General features: G+C 42.4%; 2 protein-coding genes and 1 non-coding gene across 5 annotated transcripts; 1 reads left to right on the top strand and 2 right to left on the bottom strand.

The window, feature by feature from the left end:
- Positions 1 to 263: 263 nt before the first annotated feature.
- dpp3 (dipeptidyl-peptidase 3) lies at positions 264 to 11,442 on the bottom strand. 3 transcript variants are annotated; one of them, XM_068716169.1, is made up of 19 exons: positions 11,280 to 11,442; positions 9,811 to 9,969; positions 9,543 to 9,687; positions 9,325 to 9,414; positions 9,008 to 9,145; positions 8,608 to 8,682; positions 8,284 to 8,374; positions 7,895 to 8,025; positions 7,446 to 7,576; positions 7,174 to 7,232; positions 6,058 to 6,252; positions 5,833 to 5,945; positions 5,658 to 5,750; positions 5,483 to 5,545; positions 5,260 to 5,384; positions 2,995 to 3,115; positions 2,481 to 2,660; positions 1,571 to 1,733; positions 264 to 1,116 (listed from the first exon to the last, which is right to left on the bottom strand). In XM_068716169.1, exons 1-19 carry the CDS (start codon positions 11,378 to 11,380, stop codon positions 974 to 976), a joined length of 2,316 nt encoding a protein of 771 aa, XP_068572270.1. In that variant the 5' UTR covers positions 11,381 to 11,442; the 3' UTR covers positions 264 to 973. The 3 variants fall into 3 exon arrangements, with proteins under 3 accessions (XP_068572270.1, XP_068572272.1, XP_068572271.1); XM_068716171.1 differs by lacking the exon at positions 11,280 to 11,442 and adding an exon at positions 10,983 to 11,062; XM_068716170.1 differs by lacking the exon at positions 11,280 to 11,442 and adding an exon at positions 10,968 to 11,026.
- Positions 11,307 to 11,388, top strand: trnas-gcu (transfer RNA serine (anticodon GCU)). Its single transcript has one exon. It is a non-coding gene; the product is annotated as a tRNA-Ser (tRNA).
- Positions 11,443 to 11,601: 159 nt separating the features above from the next.
- Positions 11,602 to 15,848, bottom strand: LOC137876527 (complement component C1q receptor-like). Its single transcript, XM_068716168.1, has 2 exons — positions 14,862 to 15,848; positions 11,602 to 13,637 (listed from the first exon to the last, which is right to left on the bottom strand). The coding sequence occupies exons 1-2, from the start codon at positions 15,283 to 15,285 to the stop codon at positions 11,920 to 11,922; spliced, it is 2,142 nt and encodes a 713-aa protein (XP_068572269.1). The 5' UTR covers positions 15,286 to 15,848; the 3' UTR covers positions 11,602 to 11,919.
- Between the last annotated feature and the right edge of the window lie 1,829 nt (positions 15,849 to 17,677).

Raw genomic sequence — 17,677 nt, 5'->3', positions numbered from 1 at the left:
ACTTTCATACTCTAAACTTTCATGAGTGAGGAAGTCCATCACAATTACCCTGTACATGCCTTTATTTTGCCAAATTTATTTTTATATTACTCCTCTCTGCAGACATGTTGACATAGACTTAGACTATGCATGATCATGAGGGTGATTTCTAACGTTATTAAAACATATTGAAAGGAAACCTCAGATTGTGGGTGAATTTCATGATAACAAAATGGGCGACTCTAATGGTTCTGGTAGAAAAAAAAACAAAAAGCCCACTAAGATCGTATCAAACAAATTTAATTTGTGCAGATTCAACGGGGCATCCGTACGTACAGCGCTTCCATAGGCCTTCCAGACACATCAATACAGTCAAGTAATCTGTCATGACTTCATTCTGCTTTTCCGTCAAAATGAAGCTGTCATGGCAGCGGGTTAACGGCCTTAACCTTTCAATTAATCAACACCAAGGCTGGACAAACATTTAACTGAATAGACACGCTGTAAAGATGGAATCCTTTTTAGCCAAAGGTTGGCTTTAAACCCAATTCATGCACATCATGTTAAGTAAACAAAACATGTCATAACAACAATAATAAGATTTGATTCACTTAGATACAAGTATATACTCAGAAGCCATTTTTTATTATCAGGCAGCATTGGTTTAATGGACAGTTCTCAATACTCCTCATTGGAAGAACATGTGTCCTGAATTCTTTTAAAAGAGTGATGGTGTCAAATCATTTGTTTGTAGTTGACTGTGTCACAAAGACAGCACCTGACATTAGATCTGAGTCATGTCCAGAAAAACTGTGGCTGGTGTCTTTGGCAGATCTGTTATTATGGCTTTACTGTATAGTATGAAACTTAAATTTTGTCTCTTGAGAAGTGTCTTACAGTTTTAACATCCATTAAGAATCAATTTGCTTTCACATACAACATTTTATTGATGATTTCAGTTGCTATTTTTGAAGCCTATGAAGCAGATCATCCATCAACACCAGCAGAGAGCGTCTCTTTTGCACAGCTTCAACAGGTCGGCCTCCAGCTGCTCTGCATCGTCTTGGAAGCGCTCGGTGAAGGAGCGAATCAAACCTGCAGCGCTGCCTTCGTAATCAACCAGCTCCACACTGTCCCCTGGAATCCACACAGAGTTAGGCACAAACTGAATAAATAACCAATACATGTCTACAATTGCTTCACCACATTCACATTGACAGTCTGTAAGTACAAATGTTGAACAGTAAAATGTTTTATAATGCTATTTTGATCAGTTATAAAGCTAATTATCAAGTATTGATAAAGCAGTGCTAATAAAAACCTACCTCAGCACTTACAAACAAGTGTAATTAGACCATTGTTCTTTGAGCACTGTGGTGAGAATTGTTTTTGTAGGCTTTGAAATACAACTTTAAAAAGACTGAAGTTCGTATATGATGCTGAAAGGGAGAAGTGTTACAGCTGTTCCCAATTACCACAATCTAAATGTCACCCTTCCATTTAGGAAATAGAATAGATGTGAGAGTTTGTGTTTGTATACGAGCATCTGTCTTAACGAGCCCCCATAGCAGGTACAGATGCAGGTACATACCACTGATTCTGGTGTTGGCCTGGACAAACATCTTACGAGCTTCCTTCCTCAGCAGCACCGTCTCCCTGAGACGCAAGAAGTTGTGAGCACCGCTGTCGCTGACGGTGGAGTAGCCGTCGTAGAGAGCTCTGCCTCCTTCCACATCTGCCGTTGCCTTTAAGACCTACAGAAACAGTGGAATCCGGTTAGCAACATGTTGGGTGGAGAGATTGGGAAAATGAACATGGTTATTATACAGAGAAATAAATAATGGCATCAACATTTACACTTTTTGTAAACCGTGCTAATGTGTACATTTCTTATTTGGTTGGAGTTGTCATGAAGCTTAATTTTATGTTTTAATTTACTTCTTTTTTTTTAAATAACCAACAAGCGTTCTATTTATTTATTCATTTGGAGATTATTATTTATTGATTCTACCAGTCATTGTTTGGTCTATAAAAACATACTGAAATATTTTTACAATTTCCTGAAGCCGAACGTTTACTTAATTTGATCGCTTGTTTTGTCCAACCAACAGTCTTACACCCAAATATATTGAACTTTTGAAATAAACCAGCAAATATTTACATTTATTTTATTTACTTTAAAAAAACAAAAAACTTCCATGTGACTATCAAAATTGTTGCAGATTTTTTGGATTGATTTATACATCACTCAAAATTATACCATGTGAAGTTTTTGACCGCCAACAGCGCTATAAAGTAGTTTTGTTAATGCACCCCAAATGTATGTCTCTTGCATGCGCATATGCACACGTAATACACCGGTAGTGTATTAGTGCAATCAAACTGACATGCATCTACAGTATATGGATTTGTTGTACTCTCTTCAATATGTTGTACTTGTTATATAGAATCTGCTGTCTAGGCAATTGTGACATCAAAACTCACCATGAACCAAAACATACCTGCAGTTTACAGAGGAACCTGTGGATGGCGTTCTTGCCCACGGTGTGGATCTTGCTTCTGTCCAGTGTGATTCGAGCGTCAGGCTTGCCGTCCTGTCCCGTCACTTCTTCCAGGCCCACCAGGCCCTCCCCAGCCTCCAGCAGAACTCGCAGGATCACGAAGCGGGCCTGCATGTGGGCCTGTAGACACACAGACATGTGACATACACCGTTTACACATCCTGACACTCATCTAAACAGAGACAGACTTGGTGTACACCGAGTTGTAAAACAACACAGACCCTTTAAACTGAGCCAGTCAGGTTCTAAGAAACACGAGCTCAACGGTCTGTAAGTTGACTCATCTTGTAAACATGGCTCGCCAAAAACTATGCATTGCTGAAGTTCTATATAAATTAAAGTAACGTATGTATAAAGCTATGATCAATCATTACAGGTTTCAAATCAGTCCAAGTAAAGAGCAAGAGAGGCAGCATGTTATAGAGGAGAGCAACTCGCTGAGCAGACAGATTACCTGTCTCCAGCTCTTGCTCTCAGATGTGTAGAATTCCAGGCCCAACAGTCCCGCTCGGACCATGCTGAGCCAGTTGATGTACACCACGTCCTCCGCATCCTGGCCCTCGTGGCCAAAAATACTGGAACACACAAACAAACAGACAAAGGCAACATTTAACACGCTGGCCTCCTTCACTGCCATCAGCTACAAATCACCTGGGCCCTGTTTCAGAAAGCAGGTTTAACAAACTCCGAGTTGATTAAACCTGAGATAGTAAACCAGAACAGCTGATCAGAGTTTGGTCAATCAACTGTAATCATTTAATCCAGGGGTCACTAATAGGCGGACCGCGGTCCGGATCCGGACCCAGATGCCGTTGTATCCGGACGGACCCAGGACCTAAAACCGATAGATAATTGAGAATCATTACATTTTGACGGAGCGTTTTTATTTTAACCGGCGCAGCTTTTCGAGCCTTTACGGCACTTGTTCAGCGGCGTAAATCACATCTCGTGATGCAGCTCAGCCAATCAAATATGGGATTCTGACAAGTTTCCTGACTCGAGTGAGATGTACACACACGGGGGAGACGAGGAAAGAGAACGAGGAGTAGAAGAATTACTTGAGTAAGAGAAGTTATTTCGCATGGCGTTCTCCAAAAAGAGAAAAGTGGTCAGAGAGACCAGAGTCTTTAAACAATAATGAACAGACTGTTATCGGTGAATTCTTCACACGGACAGTTTAACACCAGTGTGTCTCATATGTTCAGAGACCGTGACGATTATTAAAAGTAGTAATGTGAAGCGTCACTACGAGACAAAGCACAACTCTTTTGAGCAAACGCACCCACTCACATCTGAAATGAAGACACAGAAAGTAAATCTAAGAGCCTAATATGGTCAGAATCCTAAAACATTAATTCACTGACCAACTATGACGTTAACAGAGATAATAGAGCTGAAACAAGTAGTTTAATAACCACACATAAAGTCCATGCTCACACATTTCTCTAGTTAGAAGATGAAAAAAATATAATAATGTGGCTTTTTTGATTGACATCACTTCACACCTGAATTAAAAGCTGCAGGGCAATTCAGTGAAATTAATTTTTCTAAAATGAATTAATTTTAACCTGAGGTGAAATGATTTGGTAACTATGCACCATTTCCTCTAAAATCTAATCTGAAATTAGACAAATTGTCTCATGAATGTGATTTGAAGTTAGCTCATGCATGCGATTTTAAAGGGCTTTAATTTTGAAATGCTACATCAGAATGTTCTGGTTCTCTCTGAGTGACACCTTGAGGTGGTCTGCTATTAAGATGCACATTTTTCAAAAGCTTTCTGTTATGTAATTTATTCTTTAATCCAGCCCTTATTTTACTTGAAATGAGAAGAACATTTATTTATGTAATGTTCCGGACCTTTGCCCGAGGAGATTTTCTCTATCTGGACCTTTTGGAATGTTAATTAAATACCCCTGATTTAATCTTAAAAAAAAAAAAAAGAAGGTAGAGGGGTGATGTGAACTTGAAAAGGTGTAGAGTTTAAAATAGATTTTTAAATTAGACATTAGAATTTTTGGCTCAACAGCATTCGGTGGTTTTATTTCAGTTACTTTGACAAATGTAGTAAATTTATTATATCAGACTATACGCAGCATATTTTAAAAACTCATTTTCAAACTACCGTCTGCAGCTGCACCATGACCCTGCTCACTATGAAATATAAACATATAATCTCCAATATTATAGAAATTCTGTTCCATCAGAACGACCAATCACATCATGAGTGATAAAGACAATTATTATTTGATCCTACTCGTCTTAAACTCCATACCAATTTTTACCATTTAAACTGAGATTACACATTAGGTGCAATAAACATTTTAATGCAATTGCTTTAATGAACAGAGCTGTCTTGTGTACACAGAGTCACCGTGAAAGAAGGACGTACAGAGGTTTTACTCTGAGCTACGGGTGACTTGAAGGTGTGGTATATTTAAATGAGGACAAAATCCACTGTTCAAAGAAAATAGTGACAGCCCATAAAATGGTTACTTTAGATAGTCCTGAGTAACATACTAATATCTAACCAGGATTTTGATTCTGAATTGCAGGAAAAACTGTATGAAACTAAATGAAAGAAATAAACAGCATGTCTCGCTCAATAAGAGAGGAGACAGAAGAGAAAACCTTCAGTGAACAGGTCAGGTTCACAGAGTCAGTCACTACTGTCCAGAGACATAAAATGAGAGTCTGTTACATGCACAGCATAATTTACCTGAGCGCTTGCTTGTTGAGGCACAGATAGAGTCCGACACACTCAGCGCGGCATTCTTCATAAGAGGAAGCAATTGTGGAGAATTTACTGTCCCACGTCTCACTGCCCCGATACCAACTGGACACCTGAAAAAGAAAAGAAATACAGTCGCACCATCAATCACTTTGTCCTTTTTTTTGCTAACTGAACACAGAGTTAAAAATTGGTGTCTACACAAACTCACCGGCTCTCCAGTCTCCGGGTTGGTCACCTTACTCTTGTCAAAATTGAATTTACCCTCGTCATCCTGTGGAGCAAAGAAAACTCATATCAGTTTTTATTTCCTCAACGATGATTCTTCGATTCGATATCAGAAAATTAAACACGTTACCAGGGAGAGCTCAATACGTTTGACTGACCTGGACAAACAGCTTGCCACTTCCATGACCCAACAGCTCATGAAGTCCAACCTGCACCTCGAATGATGGGCCCTTCCACTTGATAAACAAATCCTAACACACACACAAAATTATAGGAGTGTGTGAGGGAGACAAGAGCTTCTGTGTAAGAGAATCAGAAAGCTGCATGCATTACCTTGTCCTCCTCCTCCAGGAAGGTGAGTTTTTCTTTTTGTGTAGCATAGGCTACAGACAGCACGTTGCCTAGTGACACGTTTTTAAAGCCCTCCGACTGTCTGATGTCATCATCTACACACAATAACACAGACAGTGTTTGTAAGTATAATACTATGAGACTTAAACTAACCTAACTGTGGGATTTGACATAGTGTTTAGTTGAAAACTGCATCGGTGTACATACAGTTGGGGATGTTGATGCCAGCTGGTATTCCGCTGCCAGCAAAGGTGAGAACATCCAGCGAAGTGAAATCGGGTTTAAGGAATGTGTCCTTCTCAAACTCCCTCGGCCAAGGAAGCTCAGGGAGCAAGACTTCTGCTGAGCTCACCAGTTTGGCAAAACGCTCACTCATCGCCTTGTTCACAACCGCTATGAAACCTAGAGGAGATACAACAAAGTGAACGATAGAAAAAAAACAAACAAACAATCTGACTAATCTTAAAGAAAGGAAAGTAATATAAACCCTGCTGATATTTGAAGTCTTTATAAACACAGATACACAAACTTCTTTTAATGTTAGCAAAGTATATTAACAGCAACATGTTGACCATGGACTTTAGGATTGATGGCAGAGTACTAACCTAATAAATAGTGTAATGTTGCATCATTCCAAGTATTGAACAACCGTCTTTATACTATGTCCTTCTAAAATGAATCATTGATTGGATGAAACATTATTTACATATTACCCACTGGAGTTAAAAGCTGTGTTTGTTGACTTAAGTAACTTTTTTAAAAGTAGCTCAAATCGCAACAGCAGAGTTCCACTAACAAGTTCCTTGACCACTGTAAAACAATCAGAATTATTCTCTCATTCACAGCACTGCCGTCTCTCTATTCTACTGCCCGACCTCTCACTCAGTCTTTTTGAATGTTATCAAACAAAGAGAAATGCTTTCTCCTCATCCTTGTTCAACATCAGACTGCTTCCTTGTTTTATGAATGAAGCAGTAAGATAAGATAATAAGACAAATTTCCCACGGGACAATAAGTCTTATCTTGACAATAACAGTACAGTATCTGCTCAGTACACAACATGAAGCATTGGCGCTGCATGCGTTTGACCAATAGACTCTGGTCCGTGCGGTCAAAACGCAGCGAGGTCCTTTATATATTAAAAAAAAATAAAAATAAAAATAAATAAATAAAAAGGTTTCTAGTTCCTGAGGAAAGTTCCTGCTGCTAATTTAAATTTCCCCCAAGTAGTCTTCAGCAAAGAAACTAGGAGAGGTCCATGATCACAGCTTGCACGCCAGTGAACACGTTGATCTCACGGTTCTTGATCACTTTGCCAGTTACCTTCAAACTCTCCTCTGGAGCCGAACGGGTCTCTGTAGCTCTCTATGAAACCTATATAACTGAGAGAAGGGGGAGCAGAGAGAGAAAGGGTTCAGAGATTACTACATGAGGAGAGCAGTATTCAACAGCCACATTGGAAGCCTTTATTACAGCAACAGATGTGTTCTGTGTTACCTCTGTGCTTTATACATCAATTACATTCAAGGTTAGCAGGATTTGACATCACAAGCAAGGAGATCATTTTGTGTTAATTTTATGTTTTTGTGGCTCACCTCTCAACAATTGGTCCCTTGTCTTTGATCCAGTAGCGCGAGCCCTCTTTATGGGCTTCAACTGAGCCGAAGGTGAAACTGCGACTGTACTCTTCAAGCATCCTTCTCTGGTTCTCGTTGGCAGCATAGGCCTGTGTTCATTATTTGGAAACGGAGGAAGAAATACAAGAGGCACAAACTTGCAGGAAGGTTCGTTTTAGGCTTAACTCATTCAGTCACGCCAAAAGAAGTCTATACATTTCAAATGTTCCCATCCTGAGCATTTTTGCAGCAGTGGGCTGCTGTGAAGAGCCTGAGGAGTGACTTGGGGTTCAGTGTCTCGCTCAAGGACACTTTGCTGCTGTGTCAAATTCCTATTCGGGAGATTTTCTTTCCGTTGTGGTTCCTAACAGCTAAAACAGCACGGCCTGAGAATTGGCTATAATCTGCGCTGTGCCCCTCCCTCTCACCTGTGCTTTTTGGAGGTAATAAGAGACTTTCTCCATGAGAGGCGCATAGTCTCCCCTCTTCACAGCGAACTCTTTGTCTTCAAACTTGAAGCTGCCGCAGCATGACTCGCATTCCCCCTCCACTGCGCAGTCTGTGAAGCAGTAGAGTACATTTCATTGCTTTAACTGACCGTAGCAAATTTTATTGCATAAAAAATAAAAAAAAATTATATCTTCACATTAATTTGTTGGAAAACAACTCGTTTGAGTTCACAAGCTATAATTTGTCTAGCAGAGCATGCAGAGTCCAGATGAACATGTGATACATATTACATTCGGTCACAGGTGCAATACGGTTGATGATTGTTGTAAATGTTGATAACGTTTTCATGTAAGACTGTAGCTCTGACCTTTCTGCACAGCTGAGGCTAGGCGCACCTCAAAGCAGGCTTTACCTCCGTTGTCCCTCTTAAACAGACGGGTGTTGTAAGCAGACAGTTTCTAGAGATAAACCACAAGAACACAGCTAAGAATCAGCCAAACCAGACTGAAGGACACACGGGGGAGTGAGAAAAGACAGAAACAGGATGAACCATTGAAATGGAGGGGCAAGAGGTGAAAGAAGATTAAGGAAAACATAACAAGAAAGGAATGAGGAGTCAGAGTGGAGTACAGAAGAAAAGAAAGCGCAGGTTATTACAAGAGATACAACAACGGAAATACATTTTACTTACTTTTGAGTCAAGAAACTTCTGAGCCAGCTCAGCATCCTCCAGACTGCAGTTTCCTGAGAAGTAGGTGGTAACTCCCTGAAGAGAAGAACAGCAGAAATGCTTAATGAGCCATAAATTCTTTCATCCAGGTCACCTGAAGAACTCACTGGAAGTTTAAGTTCAGTGGCTTCCTGAGGGGTTATTGTTTGCAAACAATCTAAAACACACCAAACTGCAGACCATTTGACTTGCTACCATCTACTTTTATATTAAATTCACCAGTGCTTATGATGCAGAATAAGAAAAGTAAAATCTTCAAATCTTTCATGTCCTGACAACACAACTGACATTTTATTAAATATTACGAGACAAAATAGTTTATGGTCACAGCTGACCTGTATTAAATTATACAAGATCCCACCTTGTCACCCAACCCCAGCTGTTTCTGTCTGTCTTCCAGAGAGTAAAGGAGACATGAGCAGCTGTCCCACAGAGCCTCCATCTCAGTGGGCTGGTCCTGAAATGCCTGACTGGCCCTCACCAGAGCTTTCAGCTTGTCCTGGGTGGACAGACGCAGACAGCTTAAAATATGTCACAGCCGTTTGAAGTGTTAAAACCAACTGGGAAAAATTGAATTGTATTAGAGTGCACAGGTGTTCACCTTATTGTGTACCACGCCTATAAATATCAAAACAACAACAAAAAAAAAAACAGTTTACAGCTGAAGTGGATTTTTACCTTGGGTAGATTTGGGATGAACTTGGTGTCTCCAAAAGATTTGTAGTTTCCCATGTTGGCATACAGACCAGCTGCATACACCAAGAATGCCTAAAATACCAAGGAAAAATACAACAAAATTAAATTTCATCCTGTGTATAGCATATTGAATGTATTTATACATGTTTGTATGTGGGTGAAAGCGTGAGTGAAGACAACTCCAGAAACAGACTGTGTACCTGGTACTCCTCAGAGCTGAGTCCAGTTGCTGTTGCGACCTGTTCCAGCTGTGCAGGCGTCTGCTTCCTGAAGATTCTCTGCAGCAACACAAAGATATCTGCCGACTCCGGGGACGTCTGCAGCAGCACTGCCAGACCACCATACCTAACACAACAGAGGGTCCGCAGGTTATCAAAGTCTTAAGTTATTGTTCATCAAAACAGATGAGGAATTGCTTATTTCAATGGTGCTCGACTTGAACTTGCAAAATCCTGATTTGTAGCGTACCAGGCTGCGCGTGACAGGTAGTGGGAGTACATCTTCTCCTGAGGTGAAAGCAAACGGAAGGCCTCGCTGCAGTCAAGAGCAGCTACACCAATCTCATTTGGGAGGTAGTACTGGGAGTCCACCATCTTAAGTCTGAGGTTTAACACTGATGATGAGGAACTGAATTAAGAAAGAGAAAGAGAAAGAGAGAGAAAGGAAGTGTAAATGGGAGGAGAAAGAAAGAAATGAGAGAGGCAGATGAACAGAGGGTAGTAATGAGATAAATAGAGCAGGGATAAAGAGATAAAAGAAAAACTGCAATTTAGAACAAACATCATTGGCTTTTTTTTTTTTTTTTTACATAACCATGCAGGTTAAGCAGATTGTGTAATGTACAAACACATTTATAACAGTTATAGTGAAAACATTAAAGCTCCAGCTTGTTTTGCTCAGTATGACTATTGTATAAAAGATATAAGTTATGGAAAAAGGCAACTTCCTACAAAGTAATTCCACCAAATGCTTGATTAATTGACAAATCAATTTTTTCCCCCAATTGTTTACTCTATGAAATGTTGGGATTAATAATCACAGTAAATAAATAGTAGTGTGGCCTGGTAGCTGAAGAGGAGCTAGCGTGCCGAGGTGCCCTTAAGCAAGGCACCAGACCCCTAAAGTGCTCACAGGCCGCTGTACATTAGCTGACCACTGCTCCCAATACCAGAAAAGGTTAAATGCTGAAGCAAAATTGCACTGTGCTGTTTACATGTGACAGTAAACTTTTTAACGTTACATCCCATGTTTTGTTTCACTTTCAATTAAAACCAATAATTATATAAATGATAAAATAAACCGAGGCCCCAACATGCAGAGTCCCACACGTCTTTAAATGTCCCTTTAAAATGAGCAAACTACTAATCACTCACACCTCATATTTAAGTAAATAACGTTATGTTACTGTAAATACGTTTAGTATTCAGGCTACTGCAGACAGCTAACTCAACGCTACTGTTAGCTCCTAGCGCAAAGCTAAGCAGATGCTGAGTGCTATAAACATATAAACGTGCTGCCAAACATCCGGTAAGAAATATATTACGTCGAAATATTATGCAAACTATTTCTATGCATGATTAGCAACTAAACACTTCATTTCAAGAAGTATAAAGGTGGGTACATACTCAATAGCTTATTACCTTCTTTTCTTCAACAGCTCCGTCAAATTGCAGTCTCACGCTCGGCTCTACACTTCCTGTATTTATTCAACGTAAGACCCGCCCCTCAACCAATCACAGGCTGTACAATTTGGTTGATGGGAAAACTAACCAATCACGAAGTACCGGCACCGGACTTTTCGCTGTGCTTCAAGTCGTAATTCTTTTAGCAAGGGTGAGCATGAAAAACACGTTATCTGGACCCAAAGCAAAGCACACAAGATTGTAACGTCACAAAGAAAAGAAAACGAACATATTCACGTACACACAAATAATTACCAATATTGCCTACAAGTGTAGTCACAGGACGAGGTGGCCGAGTGGTTAAGGCGATGGACTGCTAATCCATTGTGCTCTGCACGCGTGGGTTCGAATCCCATCCTCGTCGGAGACCTTTTCCATAGTCGGAGATGTCTCAAAATTATTTGGCCACGGTATACGGTGGACATCGGTATTAGCAAAATAGTCTCTCACACAACCGGAACTCTTGACAAGGTGACACTCCGGAGAACTTGTTCCGGTTTGTGGCAGATCTCGTCCCCCCCCCCCTCACCCACAACTCCCTGTACTCTTGTTTAAAGTGAATCAATTAAGCCTTTATTTGTTTTTACACACATGGATCCATAAAATCGTAACACAACACACAATCTTTTCAAACTCACTTTCATTTGTTCATCCTCTTTAATTGGACATTATGTTCTGTTATAACTCAGATAGGCTTATAAAACCACACAGTATTTCATCAGTTTATTGGTTTTATTGAATTCTAAAAACACAATCAGAAAGTGAATTATTTACAAGGGGTGTGCAACAGAAAGTAGTTGGCTATTATATCCAAATGGTAGGTTTAGTGACCAGCCACACACAAGAGAAATGCAAAAAAACATCTGTGTGTGTTTGTTTATTTTAGGGTTCATGCTTAGGTTTTGACGTTCCTCCTGTCAGGAGGCGTTGTAGGGAGTATCCAGCGATAGCAGTTTGAGAAGCTCAGGCTCTTGTCCACAGCACAGCTGGTGCAGTAGACGATCCCCAGAGCCAGCATCACTACGAGGAACACGCACAGAGGCACCAGCAGCGCCACCAGTAACCAGCTCTTGTCATGCTTGCGTTCACCTGCAGCAGATCCGGCCCCTGCCTCCTCCGTGCTATCTACTTCAGATCCCTCTCCCTGCCTTGTTCCAGAGGCTGAACCTTTTGCAGTTTCAGCCCCCTCCTTATCTCTAGCTTCACTACCTTCAGCCTCATTATCAATTTCATTGCCTGTGTTGTCTTTTTGCGTTGGGGATGGGACTGTCTGAGATCGCTTTGGTGATAGGGTATCCCATTGGTTCAGATGATTGTCTGACCCATGAGCCATGTCAGGGGAGGGGGCTTCAGGGGCTTCTGTCAGCCAGGCAACGTCAAAGTTAGTGTCAGCTTCAAAGTTTGGGTCCGGTGTGAATGAGGTGGCCCAGAGAATATCATGGTCAGGGTCCAATTCGGGCATGTGAGCGAAGTCGCCAGGGTCAGGGGTCAGAGTGGAATATTCTTCATCATCAGGCGAAGGCTGGCAGTTAAGCCCATCTGACTGCAGGCTGTAGCCATTGTCACAGTAACACTGGTACCCTCCCATGTAGTTGAGACACTGCTGCTGGCAGGGCGACTCCCCCACACACTCATCTACATCCACACACTTTCCTCCACTTTCCGACACGTACCCGGGGTTACACAGGCATGTGAAGGACCCCACTGTGTTTTCACAAGGGCCTTCACAGCTGTCCTCATAGACGCACTCGTCGACGTCCACACACTCGCCCTCATCGTCTGGTTGGTAGCCGGAGTGGCAGGTGCAGTGGAAGGTGCCTGGGATGTTGACACACAGTTGAGTGCACGGTTGCTGTTGACATTCGTCTACGTCCGAGCATTTGCGGCCATCTGGACCCATTTGGTAACCGTGGGGGCATGTGCATCGGATGCCCCGCAGTGTCTCCACGCAGTCGTACTCGCACCCCATCTCCACACAGACCTCTTTGATGTGAGGCTGCTCAGTGGGACCGGCTGAGTCAGCGGATAATTCAGGTGGGTCAGTTAGGCTCAGGGGATCAGGCTTGCATCTGTACCCGTCCTCATCTATCGTGAAGCCCTCAGAGCAGTAACAGTAGTAGTCCATGTCTGTGTTCTGACAGTACTGCTCACAGCCATGGTCTTTGCTACACCAGTCCTGGTTCTGCGGAGCTGCACCGGATGAGCACAACGGGGTGTCCCTGGACCAGCCCACAGTCTCGTCGTCTCTCTCCATGCACAGCACTGTCTGCTCAGCACGGGCCTCTGGGTCTGAGGCGTCTGCAGGGCACGGTACAGTGGCTACAGAGCCGTAGGGCACGTGGGTCAGCAGTGTGCTGACAAGGTGAAAGGGGGTGGTGTAAAGAGCCGGACCACGGCCCTCATCCTCCAGCGGTGAACACATTCCTTTGTAGTTGTACTGGCAAACGTATCCATCCAACGGCAGCGCGCAGGAGCCGTCGAGCCACCGGAAATTGTCACCGCTCTCACGTCCACTCTCAGATGTGTGGACGGTCATGGCCACACAGCGAGGGGCCGCACAAGTCCCAGGGGTGTCTTCACGGAGCCAGTTGGTGAACTGGCCGTCCTGGTCACCTGTTGGAAAAGAAAGACAAGGACCATGGTCAATAAAAAGTAAAAATTCCCTCTTTGAGTTTTCTCTTCTTGTATTTAATTTGCTTTTCAGATTAAAATGAAACATTTTAAGAGTTAATCCTTAAGATTCTAATTAAAGCTTCCATATGTAGTATATTTTATGTGACTTTATCCCAAAAAAACAAAACTGCAGTCTATATGTTGATGTTGCCCTATTCATTGTAATTTCTTCTGGGTTGGGGTGGGGGGTTACAGCTGCCTGCATTGTGGTCTGTTTTGTTTTTGCTACCACCACAAGGGGTCGCCAAATAGGCAACTATATATATATATATATATATATATATATATATACATATGAACAGGAATAAATCTCTATATCAAACCCTAGTTAGATCAATCCTAAATGATCCCCACATTACTAATGCAATGCGATACTCCCAGGGGTAAGTGAGAAACATGTTTTTTTTAGGTAAACAAATCCTTTAAATCATGGCAGATGAAAAAAAACAGCTACGTTGGCCACATACCTCTTTAAAATGTAATGTCTGTTCTAACTCAAAGACCAACGCAGACACAAAAAAACAAAACAATCTGGCTTTCAGTGGGTGAGGTTTTCTGTAACGACTAAATCAGGTCGAGGAGTAGCAGTGAGGTCAAAAGGGAATTCGACTTCCCCTGTCGCGCCAGCTCCGTCTCTGGGAAACACAAGTAGCTAATGTAATAACCATCCAGTCGGTGCAGAGCTGGAGGCTGGCCCGGGTACCAAAGTCTGACAGAGAGGTTAGGGTCGGGGGCCAGCATACTCTATTCATAAACTCTTGTTACAAATGATATGTCTGTCTGTGTCTGTCTGTCTGTCTGTGTGAAAGTAGTATTATTGAAGTAAGCGTAATGGTTGTCAACGCTTATTTAAGTTTATGAAAGTCTATTGTTGTATAATTCCAGGTCCATATTCACTTAAAACTACAATGTCTGTTAAAAAAGGCCTACATCTAGCATTGGTCAATTTAGTTTTGTACAAGTAAGTCTGCAAACAGAGCTGAACCAACTTAACCTGGTGATTCACTAACAAATCCTTTTTGAACAGATTCATCCTCAATTAACCATTATGTACCTTTCCCTATTTTGGAGCAATTTTTCTCTGAGCTCAGTTATCAAAATCCACTAAAATGGCTCAACTGAACTGACACTGAAGGGTCAAATGTCAAAAAGGGGAGACTTTGCCTGTGACCCAGACGAATCCTCGGAGTGGTCGGGTGGATGAGCACTGCCGTGGTGGTCTGTGCAGCCCGATCCAGAGGCGAAGCCTCGACCTGGTTCCCTCGATGGCCGACAGCAGCTCATGGACCACACCCGCTGCCTCGCGGGTGTGCATCGTTGCCAGGGTCCCACCTCGCTCCCGACAGCTCCGCCCAGCCTCCCTAAAGGTTCTCTTTTGGAGGAAGACGGTGTAGCATCCCTCCTGGTGGCAGAGCGCGTCTCTCTCCGCCAGCTGAGTGCTGGCTGCTGGCTGCTCCCCCTCCGTCTCCCTCAGCCTCTGGCCTTGGCTTCCAGGAGCCAGACAGACCATCAGCAGCCACATGACACACAGGAGAGGCATGCTGCTGCTGCTGCTTCTTATGGTCTTTTGCAACCTCCACCAAGACATGAAGTTTAAACTAGGCCAACATTCCAACCTTGCTGTCAAAATAAATAACCTGATAAAGGAAAAAATAACTATTTTTTCTGACCTATTGTTCAAACAACCCTGACCCAAATTCACCCACTTCAGTCAATTTAGTCAAACTGCAACTAGCCAATTAAGACTTTTTTTAAAATATCCTTTTAATGTATTTGAATAAATAATCTGGTCTAATTGACCTTTTACTCAAAGTAATCTGAGTTAGATATATCCAAAACTACCCAAACCCTAGACAAAAACAAACTAAATACTGTACATCAGCAGACTTTCAGCACTGCTGCCACAATGAAGCAGATTACACCAGATCCTATATACATCTAATAGAAAACCAATGCAGTCCAGTGAAGTCCAGTTGAGTCCAGTACAGTCCAAAATAAAGTCCAGAGAAGTATACCAGTATAGTCCGGTGTTCAAAATTGTTCAGTAGGGCAATCTGCTTCCAAAAGAGTCCAAAAGAGATAAATAGACTCCAAATAAGTGATGAATTTCAGTGACGGAAACCCTCTCCTGTATCTGATCATGCCAGGGCTCTCTCGCCTCTGCAAAGTTGTCTTCCTGACTGAACCTCAGAAAGAGAGAGAAAGATGGGGGAGGGTGGAAAGGGGGGGGGGGGGGGGGGGGGGGCAGGCTACGTAGAGGAAAAAGAATTGTGAGTTTTTTGGAAGAGGGGGCTGGTAAAATGTGTGAGTGTATAAGGGACGGCAGGAGGGGTTGACGGATTGCTGTGTGTGTGTATGTGTGTGTGTGTGTGTGTGTGTGTGTCAAAATTGAAAACCCTCAGAGAGTTATGAAAACCATACGGCACCATTCTGTGTGTGTGTGTGTCCCCCATCTTGCCTATGGCTTAAGACACACACATGCACTCTCATCTCGTCACACACACATAACCTTCAAGTAGTGCATGCTGCACAGCATCCACAGGAGTGGAAAGTGTTTGTCAGCTCTGAGAGATGCAAAGATCATCTCCCCCTTCTTTTTCTCTTCCACCTTCTGTCTTTCTGCCTGATTCTCCTGCTCCTGGTCAGCATTTGTTTTTTTTGTGTTCCTATATTTATTTCTCTTATTCTGATTCTTTTTTAATCTCCCCCATTTTTCGCTCTATTGTCTCTTTTTCTGCCACCACCCTTCATTCCCTCTTTCTACCAAGCACATACCAGCTGGAACTTTTAACAGTCCAATGGAAACATTTGAGTATGGAAAGGGAATACCTGTTGGACTATGCACATGTGTGTGTGTGTGTGTGTGTGTGTGTGTGTGTGTGTGTGTGTGTGTGTGTGTGTGTGTGTGTGTGTGTGTGTGTGAGTGAGTTCATTTTTATGCTGTTATACAATAACTTCGTATTGGCACAGATGTCTAAGAGTATAGAGTTTTTCAGTGTGTATGTGTGTGGGTGAGAGTGTGTGTGTGTGTGGCTACCACTCAGGGGCATATGGAAGAGAGGAAACAGGAAATGCCAGATGTGCATCAGCCTGACCTCTCAGTAGCTGGGGAGCAGGAGGGTAGACTGAGGGTACCTCCACTGCCGTCACATGATCCGTCTGCCATAAATGGTACGCCTGGTGCAAAGTTAAAGGTGAGTTTGGATTTAAAAAAATAAAAAAAGAACATCAAATGAAGTCAACAGCTGATGGGAATGTTACAGATTTAAAGCTGCCGTGGGCAAACAACTGGCCGAGAGACTGTAAATTAAGGTCTACCACACACAAACAAGCTGAATTGTTGAACACATACAGCAACATAAGTGGAAGAGTGCTTGGGCAAACAATAGTCCTTCTCTGTGGAAAGTGTGACCTGCCACAACACAATTTAGGGCAGCTTGATGTCATTATCATATGTCGCTGTAGCGTCTCATTGCAGGATGATGAGATGGAAACGTCGTGCTATTTGTGCAGTTGAATCCGTTATCAGCTGCAGTGTTCTGTGCTCTCTCTCTGTTCACCAGATGCGTCTGCTGGCTGTGGTCTGTTGGATTTGGCAGACAGAATGTATACAATACATTCAAACAATTCAGTAGTCTTTTCTAGTTATGTAACAACCATTGGAACTAGAGGGAAGCAAACATAAAACCTCAGGATCCTGGAGATCCTAAAGAGCCTTTTGGTCTTGTTCCCCACCTCTTTCTCCTTCTCCTCCACATCCCTCATCCTCTGTCTGTTATCCTCTAATTTTCTTTTTCTTGGACTACCCCCATCCTCCTCTGTCTCCTCTCTTCCTTTCCTTGTTATTCTTTAATCCCCCCTTGTCCCTCCTTTCTTGTATCCTCTCCTCCCCTCCCATATCTTCTCCCTACTACTCCTCTCCCACTCTTCTCTTCAGTCTTATTATTTGGGCTCCCAAGTCAGCAATCTCTCCCCGAGAC

This window comes from Cebidichthys violaceus, unplaced genomic scaffold (assembly GCF_023349555.1).
Source record: "Cebidichthys violaceus isolate CVI_PGR_0920_01 unplaced genomic scaffold, fCebVio1.0.p SCAF_20, whole genome shotgun sequence".
Lineage (NCBI taxonomy): Eukaryota > Metazoa > Chordata > Actinopteri > Perciformes > Stichaeidae > Cebidichthys > Cebidichthys violaceus.
The sequence above is the reverse complement of the archived record's forward strand: the minus strand, read 5'-3'. Positions and strand labels throughout refer to the sequence as shown.

What these genes read in the sequence shown, in the direction of transcription:
- dpp3 (XM_068716169.1), bottom strand. Translation starts at nt 11,380, where the DNA reads ATGGGATTCGAACCCACGCGTGCAGAGCACAATGGATTAGCAGTCCAT. An exon ending in ATTACCTCCAAAAAGCACAG is followed by an intron (nt 7,577 to 7,894) that starts GTGAGAGGGAGG and finishes TAATGAACACAG; the next exon opens with GCCTATGCTGCCAACGAGAA. An exon ending in GGTTCCTCTGTAAACTGCAG is followed by an intron (nt 1,734 to 2,480) that starts GTATGTTTTGGT and finishes CTGTTTCTGTAG; the next exon opens with GTCTTAAAGGCAACGGCAGA.
- LOC137876527 (XM_068716168.1), bottom strand. Translation starts at nt 15,285, where the DNA reads ATGTCTTGGTGGAGGTTGCAAAAGACCATAAGAAGCAGCAGCAGCAGC. An exon ending in AGGATTCGTCTGGGTCACAG is followed by an intron (nt 13,638 to 14,861) that starts GCAAAGTCTCCC and finishes CTTTTCCAACAG; the next exon opens with GTGACCAGGACGGCCAGTTC.